This window comes from Takifugu rubripes, chromosome 1, assembly GCF_901000725.2.
Source record: "Takifugu rubripes chromosome 1, fTakRub1.2, whole genome shotgun sequence".
Lineage (NCBI taxonomy): Eukaryota > Metazoa > Chordata > Actinopteri > Tetraodontiformes > Tetraodontidae > Takifugu > Takifugu rubripes.
Genome location: NC_042285.1, coordinates 4,170,853 through 4,189,766, shown reverse-complemented (window position 1 = coordinate 4,189,766; position 18,914 = coordinate 4,170,853). Strand labels below are relative to the sequence as shown.

Sequence of the window (18,914 nt, the reverse complement as noted above, 5' to 3'; positions counted from 1 at the left end):
TCTGAAGAAGCCCTGGGCCTTTGAACTGCAGGCAAGGTCAACCGCTGCCTGCGACTTTCTGCACATCTGGATGGTATCACAGCCGCGGGCCACAGCGTACACGCTGCGCACCCTGCACACCCTGAGCACCCTGCGCACCGTATACCTCCCTCCCTTGACCGTGCCACACCACTGGGGCCCACAGCAACTCTTTGCTTCCTATGTGGAAGGATTTAAAGGTTCATATAATCAGCGAGCATAAATAAGAGTTAAAGTTTGGACTTTTTGACACGTGTGCGTATTGGTCAAAATTCTTTCTTTTTCTGCGTCAAAACATTGATAGTGGGAAGGACAGCGTTCCAAAAACACAACACTACGTGAATGGAAAGATGTGATTAGCATGGTAGCATTAATTCTTCTGTCTGCCCTTAATTTTCCCCTGAGTCAAAGACAAATTGATGACATTTTGGAGGTCAAAGGTCAATGTGACTGTGGCCTCCTGTGCATTCCTCTTTTTTAAGGTGTGGTATGAAGCAGTATGTAATAAGATAAAATTATCACATTTTTGGGAGAGGTCTCAGGTCAACCATAATTCTTGTAAACCATTTCTTCAGTTTCACATCATCCAAAGTTTATCCACCTTTAATAAAAAGTCTCAAATAAAAGGTTAAAGAAACACAAGATATCTCCTAGTGATACCAGTGACAATTGTCATTTGCTTGCATGACCGGGTCAATGAAAAATAAAGAATAAATATTAAAAACTGCCCCTAAAAGAAGAAAGTAAGAAAGTTTAGGGCTCCCTCTTGTTGCATGGAAGGCTAATGAGGTTGTCAGAGGAAGTCGGTGATGTGTGAAAGCTCCAGTAGAACTCTGACAATTAGAGCTTTTTCTCCTCGGTACGCCCGGATACAATTTCAGTCTCACTCCAGCAAAAACTGAATGAAAAAAATGTTTTCTTGCTGCAGAATTAGTACTTTAATGTTTAATCAATCAATATTAGAATACTAAAGGCAATCATATCTCATTGTTTGGCATTATTTGTCAAATCGCCTTTTGTCAAATTTATCGTATTTGTAAAATCTGCTGTTATTTTTGCCTTTTAGTATTTATATTGCTAATAGTAGTATTGCTTCTAGTGATAGTACTACTAGTAGTGATTGAATAATTGAGCAATTGAATAATTCCCATTTGTGCAAACATACTTTATTTATCAACTTGACAAAAATATGGTGTATAAAAACAATGACACTATAAGAGGCCACTGAGTCCACAAGTTGTAGTTGTTGTTTTTTTTAAAGAAACTAAAGTTGCAAATGCAAGAAAGAAAGCAGTTGTACTTCTCGATATACTGGTGTTATATAAGTTAACAACTACGGCAGACACATAATGATGGGCGTCATGCTCAATGCTTGTGAGATCAGGTGCTAAATTCAATGCTAATAAAAAATAAAGAGCTTTATCTTAGCTGTGTTCTGTCTGTATGTATTCAAGAGGTCAGGTGACCGCAGTGAACATGGAGAGGGTTTATGTGTGGAGACGAAACAAAACCCAACAAAGTAAAAACCAAATAAAGCATCCCCTTTAAATAAAACCACATTTTCAGCCTTCAAATGCTAATTCTGGGCTGTCTGGAGGAATTTGACAGAGGGTTGGAGTTCACCGCAGCCCGATGCTTGTTTGTGATTCTTCCTCCACCATCACGATGTTCCCTGACGTCTCTCCCTGGACCGAGGAGCTTGGAGCTGTTTGTTGCTGTGGGGCAATCTGATGGGCTGCTTGTTGAATCTCTCCATGATCTCCTTGATCCGGGACAGGTTGGTGCGACCGATGGTGAAGTCGCATGTGCTGGTGCCCATCTCGTAGCCCACCTCGCATTTCTTACTGGTGAGGCCGTAGCCCTGAGCTCTGGCTGTTACTCTGTACTCTCCAGGGTTCAGTAAGCGCCAGTAATCACCGTCAGCCGCTGAAAAATAAACACACACACATCCATGCATTTCATTTCACACTCGGAGTGTTACATGTTCAATTTAAGGCTCACCGGTTTGAACTTTGAAACACTTAAACAGTGTGAAATGTGCATTTAACTCTACCTACAGTGTGTGATCGATTGATCAAATTTAGTGGGTAGAATGGCAAGAGCCATAGTTCCTACACACTTTTTTCACATCTTTTTTTCCCACTTGCAGAAGTTTTCTTTGCAAGCAGAAAACAACTCTGGAGCGGCTGCCGATTCAATGTGGATGACTAAAAATTTACTTTAAGAAGGATATTGATTGTTTCACTGCTCATACAGAAGCCTGAAGAAGAAACACTTTAATGCAAATTCTTGGATTTTTTTAAAATGTATTTGATCACTTCTTGCAGCATGAATTTTATGGTAATCAAAGAAATGTCAGTTTAATGCTGAAATGCATATTGTCACCACTAGATGCTGCCAAATCTTACTGACCACCAAATTCTACCATTTGTTGATTGCTGTAGTGACTTATGGGTTGATATGGGTTTATATTGCATTTTTTAAAGATAGTGAACACCTAACAGGCATTATTTGTGCAAATAATCAAGCAGTAGAAGGATTTTAGCTGACAGAACTGAACCAGCATCACCTCAACTTAAAATAAAAAAATAAAAAATCTGTTCTTAACTCCAAGACTAAGACTCGTCTTTTACATTTCTTGGTCCAAATGCTGATTGTTTCAACTCACAACAGAGATTTGCACGACTCACTTAAAAAAGCGACGGCCCTCCTTCCAACACAGACGCCCACCTGGCACATCTGTGTGACCACCGGGCCAAATGAAATGCGAAGGTTTTTGACTCTGCTGCTCCACTACAGCCAGTCTGAGCAGTTACACGTGGACATTTGGGCTCGTGTTGCTCTCGAATCGGCTCTGCAAAACACTTCGATATCCAATGCTAATTGGAGAATGAAGTCAAGTTGAGGCGGTCTGGTCTTTATTTCTCAGTGACTGACCTCTCGGGGGGGGTGTTGATGTGCAAATATCTCTGTTTTAAGGCACTTTTGTGGCAAATTCAAAGGAGCTGCAGAAGATGCAATTTTGACAGCAGAATTCCTTCAGATGTTCTTCAAATGTTGAAAAAAAGGGAGGTGTCTGAGAGGAAGCTGCGGCCTGTACGCGGTGCCAGGAATAGTAATGCTTAATGCCCTATGGAACATTCGATTTCACGCTCTAAGTACTGAACTACTTTGGCTTTGACTGCTGCATTTTTAGGCATCAGCAGGAGCTGCCTTCAGGAGTTCTAATCAGCGGTCGGATTCAGATGATGATACTGGCTCTGACCATCGGCCGAGCCGTGTCGCCACCTGTGGAGGAGCTCCAGTCCACCGGTAGCTGTTGTTTGTGCTCTTAAAACCAAATCATTTGTAAAAGTGATTCCACATTTATTGCGTCTTTGAACACACATGCCTGTGCGGATGTCGTGGTTGATGCCCTCCACAGAGATGGTGGCATTGGGTATTCCGCGACCTTGGGCGTCCCTCACGACCCCTTTGATTCCGCGATGCACCTGCGAGCAATAAGCACGGGTAAGAAAATTGGGTCGATTATATTGGTGGCATCGCCGTTGTCCTTTTGTCACCACAAAAATATATTTGATTGCTCCGCTTATTTTCAGAACGGCGGCTTCTCTCGTGACTAATAAATTTGAGACAGTTCTTCAGTGCGAAGAACAACAGGGACAAATTAGCAGTCGATTAGCATAGTCCAAAAATAACAAAGGATCATAATTAATGTGTCTTTTGTGGCTCATTGTGCGTGCAAGCTTCTCCTTTTTTGTATGTGTGAGCTACGGGGGCTGAGCCGCCTACATACCTGCTCCATGAAGACAAGAAGAGACTCGCGATTGTTCTCCCACTCCTCAGGCAGTTCGCTTTCATGGGGGAATTTGTCACAGCCCACGTACATCGACAACTCAAAGCAGTTGGTGTGCAAATAGCTGAAGTCATTCATACCTACCAAAAATAGAGAAAAAGGCGTATTGAGGCCAGCGTAAACTGAGGTCCGGCGATCGGCCAGAGAAATTGGCGCAAAATGAAGAGGGAAACGATTTGGAATGACTTCTGTCTTTTTTGCCTGTTTGCGTCTGAATTCTGACGTCAAAGCCTTCGAGCTAAACTAGGCTTTGGAACAGCCAGAGGACTTTGGGACCTGGATATGCAGATGTGTGCGCGGCTGCTAAACAAAGCTGCGGCTCAAAGGCTTGGAGCTGAGCAGCGAAAACCTGCATGAACCCCCAGGCGGCCATGGACACTAACTGCCAGCTGCAGTGTGCCAGGATGCTCCGTTGATGGTGCCGTCTTCCTTGGCAAAGTTCTCAGTGTGGCAGACCCTTTGGCTGGCGTCCGTCATCCTGCGGTGGGTGGATGAGTAGGAGAAGGCCAGCCAACGGAAGACGTGGTCATCCGGGGTGGGGGTTGACTCTCTGGTCACCCCTTGGGTGCGAGTTTTGTCATACGGGAAGGTCACCACCAGTTCGCCTCCCTGGAGGTTACCACCCAGCACAAAAGGTATCTTTTCCATCCACGTTATCAGAGCCCGCGTCTCCACAGCAACCTAATGCGAAGACACAAGGGAGGCGATGATAATGACATGTATGCATCTGTGGTTGCTCCATCAAACCCCACACGCTGACCATGTATTCACAGCAATAACACAGCTGTCAATAAGCCTGTCCATGTTCACCAGTGTTGGAGCTTAGTCCCACTTATGTACGGTGAAAGGTGAACAAATGTACAATGCTAAAATCATCCTTGAAACTCCTGTAGAGTAATTAAGTCTTCATATCTGTAAGAGGCAGGTTTTGACAGCTTCCTGAGCACAGATGGGGTTCCCAGTTCTGTGGCTCCAGCAGCTATTCTGGGGGATGTGTGACTCACTCTGGGTTCTCAGCCGCATCAGAACGCTCCTGAGCGTGAGCTTTAAATAGAGCGGCGGGTTTATTTTGGCCCACAGCGTCACTGCAGCGTATAGCAAATGCTTACGCGTCGCTCGATTTAGACCCTGTGGCTGTTTTTAACCTGATATTCTATATTGAGTAGTTTGTTCTTTCCAAGCTAGCATTGGGAATTAGGAGTCATGTGGTGTTTAAAGGGAATAAGGAGAGACAATCCTTAAACTGCTCAGATCTCAAAAAGTGGAATGTGGAACGTCATGAACAGATTAAATGAACTGTACATGTGTTGAATTGGTCGGACTCACGGAGGCATTATTAGACAGATACCACTCTGGGATTGGGATGTGGTGGTTGGACGTTTTGCGGGGGGTCCATTTTTTGGCTTCAGCTTCCCACAATATAGTGTTGAGGTCGGGGAAGTTATGATGGATATCTATTCCATTGCTGCTCCATCGACCCAGAGACCAGCCGCTGAGCTCCGAACCCTGATAAACAAAATGATGGGATGGGGTCAGGTGAACAGTAAAGGATGGTTGGAAACTGATATCCTGGGATCATCATTTAGCTTTAGCATTGTTCTGGAGAATTAGGCTAAAATTATTGCATAAGTCATGATAACTTTAACAAAGTTGACCAGTTCTTCCTGTCAGCCCAGATATTAGCATAAAAAGTCATTTCAAGGTGCCGTATGAGCTTGAACAAAACATTAGATCACTAAGACGAGGAATGCACCCCACATTGAGTAACTGAAACGTAATCACCCCTATGCAGTATTGTACCCTATGAGTACAAAGGCTGACAAAGCTCATTAGGTTTTGTTGTATTGTACTGTATATTCCATCTGCCAAGCCTTCAAAATGAGCCAAAACCATTTTTCACCCAGACAACACGTGCATTGTTCCTTTTATACTTCCAAGCACACTCCATAAAATATTTCTCTGGCGTGCACCTGCACCGCACACTGCTCCAAATCACCCCAATGGATCTGGACACAACGTGTGATATAGCATGGGCCACTTATGGCTACCACGCAGACTTACCGCTTCAAAGGCTTTCTCGTACCCGTCGGGGTTGACAGATGGCAGAAGATGGATTCTGGTCTCCTCCACCAGGTGACGTATCCGCGGGTTGCCGGATAGATACTCCATGCACATGAACTGCATCAGGAGGAGGAGCAGCTCTCGCCCCAGCACTTCGTTGCCGTGGGAACCCGCTGTGTAGCGAAACTCGGGTTCACCTGGTTGACAGGTGAAGGAGGAAAAGGAAAAGCAGATAATTGCTGCTGCTCCTTGCGCATTAAACTGAACAATCACTTTCTGTTACTTTACTCACCAGCTTCATGCTCTCCTGGATTATCAGAAATCTCTATTGCATACAATTTGAGGCCGTTGTAACTCTTTCCAATATTATAAATCCGAGTGATGTTGGGGCACATTTCATTAACCACCTTCATAAGCTGTGGAATATAAAATAAAGCATCATTACCTGATAATATGGGTAGGCATAACATTGTATACCTGGAAGTATCCTGCTGGGGCAAATAGGTCCTTTTACACCCCCTAAAAGAGGTTTTTAAATTAAAAGTTGATGACTCTCATTTGAGGTCATCAAATCCCACAACTGTTTGCTCCTTGGATCATCAGAAAAGGATCATTAGCATCTAACCCACAGTGTGGTAACGATGTGGTAGTGCAAGAGCTAGCAAGCTAGCTAGCGCCCTTGCCTTGTGCCGAGGTCGTCCACTTTGATGCGGGTAGACTGCGGGACTTTATTTGGCCCAGGGTTTGTTTAAATTGGGAAATGCTGATGTTGAAAATGTAAATTTCAATTGTCACTTGATAGGTGCTTGTGGATGAATATGTGCGCTTCTAGAAGACCTTTATATGTCTATATTGTAATATTGAGTATTACATAAGCTCTGGCTATCGAAGCGCAAGCAGTGTGAACCGCATGCTATTGTGAGAAAGTGCTGGTGCTGTTTAGTAGACTTATTAACACTTGGGCCAATGTGGCGGCTGTGGAGGTGGACGTGTGAAAACCAATCAAGGTAATTATGAGGACAGGCTTGTAAACGAGCTGATAAAATTAGAAACAACCACAGCTTGTCCAACGCGGCCACCACAAAGAGGCAGGAATACAGCCAATGAGCTGTTCAAAAAATGAGGTAAATTGATGTCCTAAAGGAAGAGGAGAGATGGGGTTTTAATTAACTTTAGTCTACAACAAGATCATGGCTGCGTTTAAAAAGAAAAATCATTAAACAAGCGCCTGATTTTATTCAGAGACACAGTCTGAGACACAATATGATTACTCATCCTCACTTCATCATTTTAGCATCAGATAAGAAGCTAGCTTAAGATGCTTCAGTCAGTATGCAGATTGAACAATAAAAGTTTAGCCAAAAGATCGACTTAGGAGCTCTTAAACACCAGCAAAACGTTTAGGATTAAATTTGGCTTTGCTGAAAGAATCATCTTGACTTGTCTAGATAGGATATAAACTTTACGGAGAATCCTGAGAGCAATGTTTTTATCTATTTCCATCCTCAGCCATTTCCACTCTACGGATCAATCGCGGTGCTCTTTAAACCGGTCAAAGGTGAAAACAGGGCTCCCTGAGCTTAAAAAAAAACCAACCTATACTGGAAACCATACCTGGGGCACGTTAGCTTCAAGGAAAAGAAGAAGTTTAAATTGGGTCGATAGCATCTCGGGCTGTCTGGCTACAAACGTATAACTGTACACTTGCTATAGACACCTGTATTTAATACTATGGCCAGGAGAAGCAGGCCGTAGAAATTCTGATTCACGGCGCCAGTGCCTTCATGTCTGCTCAGTCACAGCGGTGACAAATACAGATGCCTTCCTTCTCAGAACACCAAGACTTTTGTTCATGACAACTATATGAATAAGTAATGGCACGACCCAGGAGATGCTTTACGCATTTTCATGCGGCTGGCGCTGCTCGGTGCTCTTTACACTCGCAGACTTTGCTCTTGCAAAGGACACGGCTTCGTCTTTGGCGTTTATTCTGCATTAGCACGCCGCCACTCCGGTCGTACCGGGTCAGGACGGACTGTAACTCACCTGCCTCATGTCTTTGTAGCTGTGGTGTTTGAAGTCCAACTTGTCGGTTGTTATAACTTCATTGCGTCTGCGATAATAATTATTTGGATCTATTGGGCACAAAACAAAGGAAATCAGGGTCATTGTGATATAATGGTGATGTCATGGTGACCAAAGTGAAGGAAAGGTTCGTCTTCTGTAATGAGACGCAGCTACATTAGACACCTGCATTTAAAATCAAACAGATTCTTTGTCTCCACGTCCAGAACTGCCTTTGATCCGACCCTTTTACCACATTGTATTCACAGTGCTGGACAATTACATTAATCAGGCAAAACAGTCTCGCTTTTCAGACAGACGGATGATCTAGAAGCGTGAACCTAGAAGATAAAAACTGTTCAAGCCTGGCCAGACAGAATTTGTCCCAGCAGATCCCTCACCTGGTAAAGGGCAGCCCAGGATCTCCACCCTCATGCAGATGTTGCCACTGCTAAACCAAGACTGAGGGCTGACGCGAATGTACCGGGCAACCATCGGCGTCGGGAGGATGTTCCGCACCGGAATTTCCTTCTCCTGGTTGCCCCTGAAGATCTACTGAGGCGAGCACATTCCACCAAGATGGTGACAGGAGATTCTGGGAATATCGCAGCAACTAACTATAAAGCTAGCTATACTAGCTATAAATGTCAATCTAAAGCTCAGGGCTGCAGTTTTGAATTCACACACCTGTTGGTGGACTTCGGTGCCCATCTGTGCCAGTGGATTATAGCTAAACAAATAACTGTGCAGCTTGGCGGATAAAAGGTGGGCGTGGGGGTGAGAGGGAAAGCCGTGTTGACTAAATTACTGGAGGGGTGTTAGATCCCAGATGGATGACATCACCCTCCAGCCGAGAGTACAGTTACACCAAAACTTCATTAGAGGGGATGTAAAACCCCCGAAGGCAGCAACCAGAACATGATATTCATGAAAGAAGGGAGGTATTGAAATGATCCGCACGTGCATCGATAGAAGGATCATTAACAATGATGTTCTCTTGCTGACTGCACCCCTGATCTGCTGCTGCTGCACCTCTTTGTTAGGAGGCTTCTGTCTGCTCAATTACTTTAGGTGCTCCAGCACAAAAGAGGCGCAACTATGAGAATGGGGCCTCCCGCGAATCATTGGTATTTACTGTTGCCGCTCGGCTCATTACGCTCGAGAAGAAGGTAAAAAAAAAAACCAGATGTGCGAATTGTCTCCAGTAATAAGTCCCGAGAAGGAATTTGTGTTTCCATCTGGTTGCAGTCATTCCGTAAAAAGAAAGATTACAGACAACTGAGCAAAGCGTGAGCTGGTGATTGATTTATTAACAGCCGTGCGTCAGGAGATTGTGGCTTGAATGCAGACTGTTTCCTCACCACGTCCTCTGAGCCGTTCCTTATGGTCACCCAGGTGTGACTGTCGTTGCTCACCATGACCTTGTACGAGGTCACCCAGTCGCTCCTGCAAACCACATCAGAGACGGAGGCAAATGGGGGATGAAAGGAAATCCTCACTCAGGCCTAATTGAATGCAAATGAGGCTCTGACTAGATTGTGGCGAAGCGGCTGATCAGCTTATGTGAGAGAAAAAAGGAGCATTTCATGCGTCACCTGAAGCTTGCTTGCTAAACGTCCCGATTCTCTGATTTCTTTCCTGTACTTTGGTGCTTTTTAATCAGGATTTATGCCTTTTTAAATACAACTAGCTTTAGCAGTTAGCCTAGCTCAGCAGAAAGTCTGAATAACCGTCCAATTTTGACAAGTAAATGCATCTTGCAGCACTTCTGTGCAACAATAAAAGTTAAATTCAATCACCGTACGACCAAACCCTGGTGCCAAGTAAGTCAATACGCCCCTCCCCTTCCTGACATTTTAGCTGGCATTTGGGATGAAGTCGGAGATTTAAGCTCTAGTTGATGAAAGATTCTTCCCACAGGGTCGTCTTTTGAAGCAGCTACTGATAAACTAAAATGTCTGACAACAGAAAACCCAAAATCGGGGCTCCCGAGTCTATTCTATGCTCCCGCTGGTAATATTTTGGGAACCAAGCGATGGCTGCGTGTCCCGTTGCACCAGTACGTGCAGTATGTAGGGTAGCAGTGATTTCCATGTGTCTGGATGAAGACATCAGTGCAGCGCCGTGCTGGTCCGGCGTGGAGAGAATTCCCAGTTCTGTTAATTAAAATGCTGTTACAGACAGAAGCCAGCGATCAGGCTCTGCAGACAGTTACACGCCCCACTAAGCTAATTGTGCAGATATTCTTTCCCAGGCAACCGGCTGCTTTGGTGTTCTCGGAGTGTTCTGGATGTCTAGAAAAAAAATCTAAACAAAGTCTGATATAGTAATAAAAAGCAGGAAGTATTTACCCTTGACAGTTAGGAAGTATAAAGGTTACACTTTAGGGGAGACAATGCTTTTTTGCTAGAGAATTGTTAATATCATAATGCTCCGACTGGGCATCGTTGTCAGTGGAATATTTAGACTTTTTTTCAACTCAGTAATCACCTCCATGCTCTTCTGGGCTGGATAGGGGCTATAAAGTGTGGTATATTGATCAAAACAGGCATAAAATTGGATTTTTACATTGTGAACTGATTAAAAGGAGCCTGAAGAGTTAATGGCGAAGCCAGGCTTAGCTCTCCGCGGTTATTTTTAAAATCTAGTGACCTTTGAGGAGAGATGAAAGAATGAGGCCACCGTCCGATCAGTCGGATTCATAAACCCTTAATCCAGCAAATAAGAGATGGGAAAAAGACTTATTAAAGTAAGAAACGTCTTACTTAACTCCCGAGTGAACAAAAACACAGCAGCTCTTATTCTAAAGTTATTGCACGCACAAAAATAAACATTTGATTTTCTACACCTCTCAAACACGTTTCAAATTAAATGTTTTCTGCCCCATTATCTTGGACACAAGTATCCAATGTTAATTTAATTGAATATCTGATTGAAACATGGAATAAAGATTAGATAAAGGCAAAGATTTGATATTTATTAGTCCTAATTGGATTTATAGGTCATTTTCTGGCCTGTCCATTGTGACATTATGGGTATTATTCAATCTATTTTTCATATTCTCCCTATTCTTTGCTAATTTTATTTTAACCAACAGCAGATATTGAATTAGTTGCCTCTTCTTTTGATTATTTCTAGCATTGCAAAGAGCTCAGCGGGAGGTCACTCTGGACGCTGGAGCCCAAATCCTTCGTCTTTATCGGTTCACATCAGCACGCAGAAGAAAATCCCCAGCCGCCACAATCTCTGCGTGCGTGTCTGCAGAGGCTCTACTCACGACCAGAGGGAGCTCCTGCCTTGTGTGATGACCCCAGTAAACTTTGTCAGCCTCCTGGCATCCACCTCAAACCACTGCAGTGGGTCATCTCTCCCGGCACACCAGGCCCCATCATAGAGGTCATCTTCATAGAGGCCAGCCTGTGGGCCAAGATCAGATTCCTATTCCAGAAGTCCATGTGGAACAGCCCACACATCTGACATGTTATCGCTTAAAATCTACCGTACATTTATGGTAGCCTTTTTTACACATTTAGAGAGATCAAAATTAATTAGCTACTTCTTACAGTGGGACACAGTAAGAAAAAATTGACTTTTTACAGTGGGAAGGATTGGCAAAATAGGACACAGTGGTGAAATGGGCTGTTTGCACACTGGCAACATAGCTACAGCAACATTACCAGTTCAACTTATGAAAAGCAGCCGTTCAGCCTTTTCCTGGAAATTTTTTTGAGGTCGACTGTTGCTGCTGCAAAAAAAATCCATCTGTTTGAGATTTAATCAGGCTGCTCATTGGAAGACAAGATACTGTGGGTGCTTTTATTAATGACAATAAATAGTGTGCCATTCAAGAGCCACATGCAGCATTCCTGGCTACTTGAACAATCACAGAACCTAAAAAAAAAAGACAATAAAGGTCACTGTCAGATTCCGATTCCCAACTTGACCTAACAGGGAGTCACTTTCCTTCAGTCTCCTTGTTGGGTTTGGTGGAGCGGCAGAAACGTTACTGCGCGGTTATTAAACTACGCTGAAACAGAAACAGTTATTGTTCACTAAGGCTTAAGATGAGTCTATAAACGTTGACACAGTTCCCCTCTACAGGTGCAGGAATGCTGAAGGAACGTACTTAAGTCTTTGTTAGCATTACTGCTCGGCTACGATCGATCATTTTTGCAGTATTTTGTTGACACTCTTGAAAACAAACCGTTGCCAGATCTTACACACGGCCTATATTGTATTAAAGACATTCTTACTAGAATATCTTCCAACCTTCTGTAATCTATTTTGTGCAATAATAACCAAGATCCATCACTACTAAAGAAGGAAATGAGGATTTTTCCAGTTTTAAAGCAGCTTAACTGGAAAAGCTGCTGATAAATGACCTTTAACGCCATCCAAAACATCTGTTCTGGGAAGGTAGCAGCAAAAAAGGAGCTAATTAAGGCTTTAATTATTAGATTAAGGGACAAAATAACATTATTTATTTAAAGACTAGGATAAACGGTGAAATTATTACGGTAGAAATAGCGCCCCCTGCCACGATGGATTGTTATTACATGCTGCATTTATTCAACAAGACGAAAATCCGGCAAGCTTCATGCTCCTCTCTTACCTGGATGTTTAGGCGACCTCTGTGTGCTCCAAGGCCGTAGCGCTTCGTAGTTGAAGCGTGAAGCTGAAAATCATCAATCTTCATCGTTTCCAATCCCATGGGAGGACATTCTAGGTGACGAGAATGATAAATTGGCCTGTGATGAGAGTGTAGTGCATGGCACTAGACGCGCTGCAGGTTTTTTTTAACGCCCACATTCCTTAAGAGCCAGATTTAACAATAACAGGCAGATTTGCACAGAAAGGGAAAGTGTGAAGAAAATAACACATCATCTGTACTTGTCTGTGCCTGGTAAGACCTATTATTAGGATCTCGCTGCTAATTTGGTCCATCCAAGAAGAGCAATGAGCAAGGATTGGAGCTAATGTTAGCTTTTCTTTTAGTGCTTCTTTGTATCATAATGAGGAAAATCTGACATCTTAAGCCAAAATATGTTTAATGTGCTGCAAGTGTTCTATTAATGACCTTTATGCTGTAAATTTTTTAGTAAAACACTGAAAATAGCCATCAAATTCTCCTCTACATGACTAAATAGTGGATGATTGCAATAACAGGCGAATGTGAACATTTGTAGTTACATTTTGTCCCATGTTTTTCTTTGTTTTAGCCACACACTGAAGAGAGTTTCCCCATCATATAAGGAGCTTCTTTAGCCCTCTGCTGTTACGCAACACCTGACCTCGATGTCCTCCTGCAGGCACGTTGTGCTTTCTGATCACTGCGTTACTCAGCACGTGCGGCTGCCGCTGGGAAATCAGATCACTTCAGGATGATGGGAAAAAAAAGTTTTGCAAAATAAGAAGATATTAGTTAACCAAACACCAAAGGTATCTCCCCTGTGGTCGCGGGAAGATATGAGGTGAAGAGGAGCCGAAGAAGAGTCAACAACTGAGGATGTGAGCCGGCTCTCCTTGTATTTTCAGGGCTTCCTCGACTGGCGTCTCCAAAAAGTAGGAGAAAAATCTCAGGTGTTAAGGTCTTCTAGCTCTGCCAAAGCAGCGGGATAATGATAGAAATCAGCCGTCATCAACAGGAACATGAAATGTTTCAGCGTTCCATCCAGGAACACCCACTTGCTGGCACAGCAAAGCTCTGGCAGCCATGTTCAAGGCCCTCTGGCTGCTCCTCAGGCTGGGAGATGTTAAAAACGTTAGTGGACGCTCTCCATCCACATAAAGCCGATATGCACAACATCACCTGTGCTGAGAGTTACTGCGGTCGGATCCGGGTGGTTGGAGACATCGTCAGCTGTGGAATGTCTGGATTAGGCACGCGTTGGACACGGCAATGATCCAAACTGCTTTGAAAATATGATCGAAACACCCACGGGTGGCACTGTCAAAAGGATTTGATGATTTTGGAAGCCTGGATACACAGTTATGTTTGTGCCGATCTGTTTTTCTATCTTAAATGTTGTCATGGACACTCTCCGGCTATCAATCTCAAGCTTTCATAGATGTTGGAAACAAAGACGCGGATCCAAAGTCTACACGTGCACGGAAAAAGGTACATTTTGTGCAAAGCTAATTAACTTGAGCCCAAGTTTCTGCTATAAAACTGAAGCATAAAAGAAAGCTGGAGGCAACTCAGCTTTCACAATAACTCCAAGAGTTCCCACTCGTGACCCTGCATTTAAAAGCACGGAATCCGACGCGTATGATAAGTCCGCAGGCCTGCTGACTGACACAATAACAACATATTAGGGACAACCTCGCCCTAGAGGTGGCCCAAAAGTTCAAGGTTGGAAGGGAGGGAAAATAGATGGGTGCCTGCCGTGCTGCAAAGCCCTGAACCGCTTTCCCCATCTGCATGCAGCCCTTTGAAAGAGGAGCCACACAGGAAGACAGCATCTGGTTCTGTGATATGATGATAAAAGAGACAGTCAAGACCTCATTTCATGCTGTCCTGGTCACCATCTTGCCAGAGCTCCAAACTTACTCTGCTATCACAAAAATATTCCCTTTATTAGTCCCTTTATTAAATGGCAGCGATGCACAATGGAATGGGTGAAAAAGCCCATGTTCACCATTACAATAACTCAAACTAGGACGTGTACCCGCTCCAGGAGTACGGTCATGTCTCTTGTAATGGCACATTATGTTTAGGATGGAAATGTAAGTTTATTCCTCAGAGATTTCTGTCCCCACGGTGACTGTGCACGTGTAAACGGACAGATTGTGAGTAATTGATGCTGCGTAAAGTTGCTTTTGCTGTTGACCTAGATCACTCTATCCTGATGCACGTTGGGATACAATCACTGCTTTCTTTCATCTCATCCACGCCAAACCGAGCCGTGGCTCGAGCGTGCGGGTCAGAAACAGCAATAACCGAGCAGGGACGGCGGAACAATGAATGGGCTGTTAAAACATCTGTCGAATCAAACTCTGATTGTTTCAATGGATTCCCAGTTGTTCAGGTATGTGAATGTGGCAAACACTCGTGTTTCACCTCTGTTCCAGGCGATAGATTAGTAAAAAATATGGGAGAAAGTTGCTCTTGATATGAAAAAAATTCCCTCTTTTACAGTAAAACCAGTCGAGGCAGGCATGAAAAATCAGCTGCTACCAGCATCCCTGGGTTACATTTGGAAAACAGACTGGCGTGATTCATGATTTAAACTGTTAAAAGATGATTTGGGGAGCTGGAGCCTTCCAGATTTGGACTGTGTGGCTGCCAGGTGCCTCTGCTTGGAGCTCCCACTTTCCATCACAGGAAAAGTCCAACTTTCTGCTCCCATTCCCAAGCACCATATGAAAAAGAAATGGCAGCCTCCTGCTCTGATCCTCTCAGCCGCCTCAACCAAACACAACGGATCCGTCGCGTCTTTCAACACTGTTGCAGCGGCCCGACAGCGTGAATAAGTCTATTAAAGGCAACATCTGCGTGTTTAAAGCCTCTTAAGTTTAATCTGTCATCAACATGACAGGAAGGCCGCCACGGCGCCGCGGCTCCCGTTCCGCAAATACGCCGCGATCCATGGAAACCAAACACAATGGCTGCGCAGGAACGGAGGCTATCGTTGCTACAATGGCGGCGCTCCACTCGTGAGGCCAGATGTTCCGTCGGGAGGTGGGGATAGATCTATATCACATAATTCATCAGCAGACAGTTCAGTCAACTTTGCTGCACGCTCACCTTCTGCCACAGGCCTGTACTGGCCTTCTCCGTCTGAGATGCTGTTCGGGGTCGTCCCGGCGGTCTTCTTGTTCTTCTCGGCCTTTTTGCCGGACGTTTTCACTGAGGACGAGAGTGACGTTAAGACAGGAGCAGGCCCGACGAGGCCTGAAACGCTGGGAGGAGGAAAAAACGACACTGTTGACACAAGAATAAAACCTTGGCTGAATTCGCTGGAATTCCTCCTGCAACTGTATGAAATCTTTCTTCCACAACTCCTGTTTTGTCACTTTCCATTTTTATTTCTTCGGTACCTTTGATGCGTTTATGGTTTGGCATCGTTGACCTAGGTGCTCAGCAAGGGCGCCGATGTGGTGGGCGGGGGAGTCACATGACAGTGAAGATTTCATTTGATTCTGGAGTGTCCGGTCAGGCCCCCACATCACAACAATCCTTCTCACATCTGAAACTCTTTATCCTGATCGCGTTAAATCCACCACGGTGCTCTGAACTGCATATGTGGTCCAGCTTGTGAGAGAAGCCTCCCAGATTTGCAGTATATTGGTCCCATCAGGGTGTTTTAAATAGTAATTGTGCCGTAAACATCGCGTGCCAAAGGTCTTTAGTTGTGTTCGCGGTCAGAATATCTGTGTTTGGACAGAGAGTGCATCACTTTTCACACGGAGACGCAGACGTCTTGTTGTGGTTTTACTTTGGAGTGACTAACTTCTAGTTCAGAGCAAAAGAAGGAAATGCAAAAAAACGTCGCTTTGAAACACTTTTGAAAGTTGAGACAAACTTTACAGCCAGAAATTGTTTACTCCAACATGTGAGGCTCAAATATTTGATATTTCAGCCTCCTTTTTTGCCATTTTCTGCGCAGCATTGCTGCCCAGCAATGCACGAAATATCAAAAAAGCTCTTTTTCGGTGAACCGGGACAGAGGTCAGAGTCCATTCTGCACCCAGTTTGCTGCTCTACACGTCACACAACGCCTCGCCTGCCTGCTCTCCCACCTGCAACAGGTATCTCTGCAGAGGTGCACGACTCCGGATGCCAGAAAGATGACATCACTGTCAACTCAGCTGCTCTACATTACAAACCAAAACCAGCCCCCTCAGTACGTTAGCGTCCCTCAAACCCAAACGCGCCTGCGGGCTTTTACAGATGTGTGGTTCTCTTTTGTGCAAAGGATTCACAATTTAAACTCAACCCAGTAAACACGCACAGGCCGTACGGACACTGAATTCTTTAAGCAATATTTCCAAATCATTTCAAATTAGGGCTGTTTTTCTTTCTTTCTTTCTTAATTCACACACATTCACCAAAAAAACCCAAACTGTAGAACTCAAAAAAGCCAACAAATAATCCCGGATTAAGTGGTGGCACATTCCATCATCATATTTCTTAATATTGCTGGCTCAAGATGCATTGATAGATGACAGAATAGAACTTTTTAAAAAGTCTTTTTGTACCTTGGTTTTTTTCCTTGGGTGCTTTCTTGGCGGGAATCGAGGCCACAGGCGTCTCCTGGATTTGCACCTGGTTATACAGATCTCTTGTCAACAGCTCCTGCATGTAATAATCCTCATCCTCACCGGCATTCAGCTCTGCAAGCCCCACGAGGAGTCCCAGCAGTGCCAGGCGGATTAGGAAGCTGCGCTGCTGTGTTGTCATGACCCCGGGGAAGGGGGGGGTTATCTCCAGCTGAGAGTCCCGACGGCGTCTCCAGAGGAGCCTGCTGCTGCTGCGGGGCTGCGTCCCATCAACTACTCCCCTTCCTCTCGCCTTCCCACACAGAGAGTTCACAAAGTCCTCAGAGTGCTCCAAGACACTGACGAAAGCAGAGGCAGAGGAGCCAGAGGGTCCATGGGCGCCTCAGCCCGGGAAAAATGCAGCGAGGCAGAGTGAAAATAAAGAGCGAGGGAGAAAGAAGGAAGCAAGGAAGGAAGGAAAGCAGGCAGGCAGACGGGACAGTCATCTATTTCAGATGCTCTGTTTTGTTTAGAGCTGGACGCGTCCAGGGCGCTGACACAACAGACCGGAGGATTTTACTATTGTGGGCAGATGGACTGAAAGCTCTCTGGGAAATGGACTCATTCAGGATCTTCTTTCATCAACATCTCCTCCCACCGCGCTTGACACAGACTGATTTAACCGTCGCTTGTCAAACACAAACAGGGGAAAACGAGTCATGGTTAACAACATGCTGACTTCTACATTCACAATTTTCTCCTTGTTAATTGATTTTATTATTTTAATTGTTAATTAATGAGATTCGACACGCCGCATCAAAGCTTTTCTATTGGATCTGTGGGAAAATGGGATTCCAATGAGGAAAAACAGTATGAAATGAAGCATTTGGGGTCTGGATTTGAGGAATTTAAGACAACATCAAGTCAAATATTTTGAGAAAATACTTATAATTTTCCCCCATACAAACATTTTATAACAGCATTTCAGGGTTTTTACACATCATGTGTGAATCTTATTGATAAAAACAGCCAAAGTAAGTGTTGGACCTTTTGTTTGCATCCTTTAATGACTTTAATAAGTAAGTTGTTGCAGCGTCCCGCCTCACGCAGCCCAGACCTGTTGGGACCCCATAATTCACAGTCTCAGATCTGCCCGGAAAAACTTACGGGCATGTTCCAACACAGTGATGGATCGATGCCTCGCGCGTCGCTCTTCATCACGTCACGGCCGACTGCCGCCGCTGCAGCTCTTCCTCCTCTCCTGTCTTTGTTACAGACGCTGACGCAGTCCGGATCAAATCCATATTTTACCATTCAAGACAAGATGGAGTGCAGCCTGTTCACTCTTTTTAAGCCATTGTTTTCATGAATTTAAATGCAGCTTTGTTGGAGATTCCAGACATGCGAAGCAAAAGAAAAAAAAACACAATTTGCAACATCTAATTTCTACTCTTTTCTCTAATCTCTGGCCAAGTTATAGTCATAACAAAACTGCTTTGACTATAAACAGTTTAAAAACAGGAATTCCTGTCCGCCTGGATGCTAATTACGACTTCCAATATTTCATAAACATGAGGTCTGTGTCACTGAACATCCCGCTTCTTTGGCTTTTGTCTTTCTTTAATGGAAGGCTTTTAATACAGAGCTTGTGAATGGTGGCGGGCGAAGGTGGACGCTGCCGGCTAATTACAGGATCTGGAGTTCGTTGGTTTCC

The 18,914-nt window shown here is 44.3% G+C and overlaps 1 protein-coding gene across 2 annotated transcripts; it reads right to left on the bottom strand.

Moving 5' to 3' along the window:
- Positions 1 to 1,170: 1,170 nt before the first annotated feature.
- On the bottom strand, positions 1,171 to 18,115 carry cpxm2 (carboxypeptidase X (M14 family), member 2). 2 transcript variants are annotated; one of them, XM_003961221.3, is made up of 14 exons: positions 17,201 to 18,115; positions 15,747 to 15,848; positions 12,612 to 12,721; positions 11,277 to 11,416; positions 9,361 to 9,445; positions 8,401 to 8,551; positions 7,982 to 8,070; positions 6,228 to 6,351; positions 5,936 to 6,132; positions 5,201 to 5,380; positions 4,258 to 4,555; positions 3,815 to 3,954; positions 3,410 to 3,509; positions 1,171 to 1,944 (listed from the first exon to the last, which is right to left on the bottom strand). In XM_003961221.3, exons 1-14 carry the CDS (start codon positions 17,400 to 17,402, stop codon positions 1,679 to 1,681), a joined length of 2,184 nt encoding a protein of 727 aa, XP_003961270.3. In that variant the 5' UTR covers positions 17,403 to 18,115; the 3' UTR covers positions 1,171 to 1,678. The 2 variants fall into 2 exon arrangements, with proteins under 2 accessions (XP_003961270.3, XP_029706979.1); XM_029851119.1 differs by having other exon boundaries at positions 1,815 to 1,944; positions 3,406 to 3,509.
- Positions 18,116 to 18,914: the final 799 nt, after the last annotated feature.

What these genes read in the sequence shown, in the direction of transcription:
- cpxm2 (XM_003961221.3), bottom strand. Translation starts at nt 17,402, where the DNA reads ATGACAACACAGCAGCGCAGCTTCCTAATCCGCCTGGCACTGCTGGGA. An exon ending in GTACAGGCCTGTGGCAGAAG is followed by an intron (nt 12,722 to 15,746) that starts GTGAGCGTGCAG and finishes CTCGTCACCTAG; the next exon opens with AATGTCCTCCCATGGGATTG. An exon ending in TTCTTGTCTTCATGGAGCAG is followed by an intron (nt 3,510 to 3,814) that starts GTATGTAGGCGG and finishes TATTGCTCGCAG; the next exon opens with GTGCATCGCGGAATCAAAGG.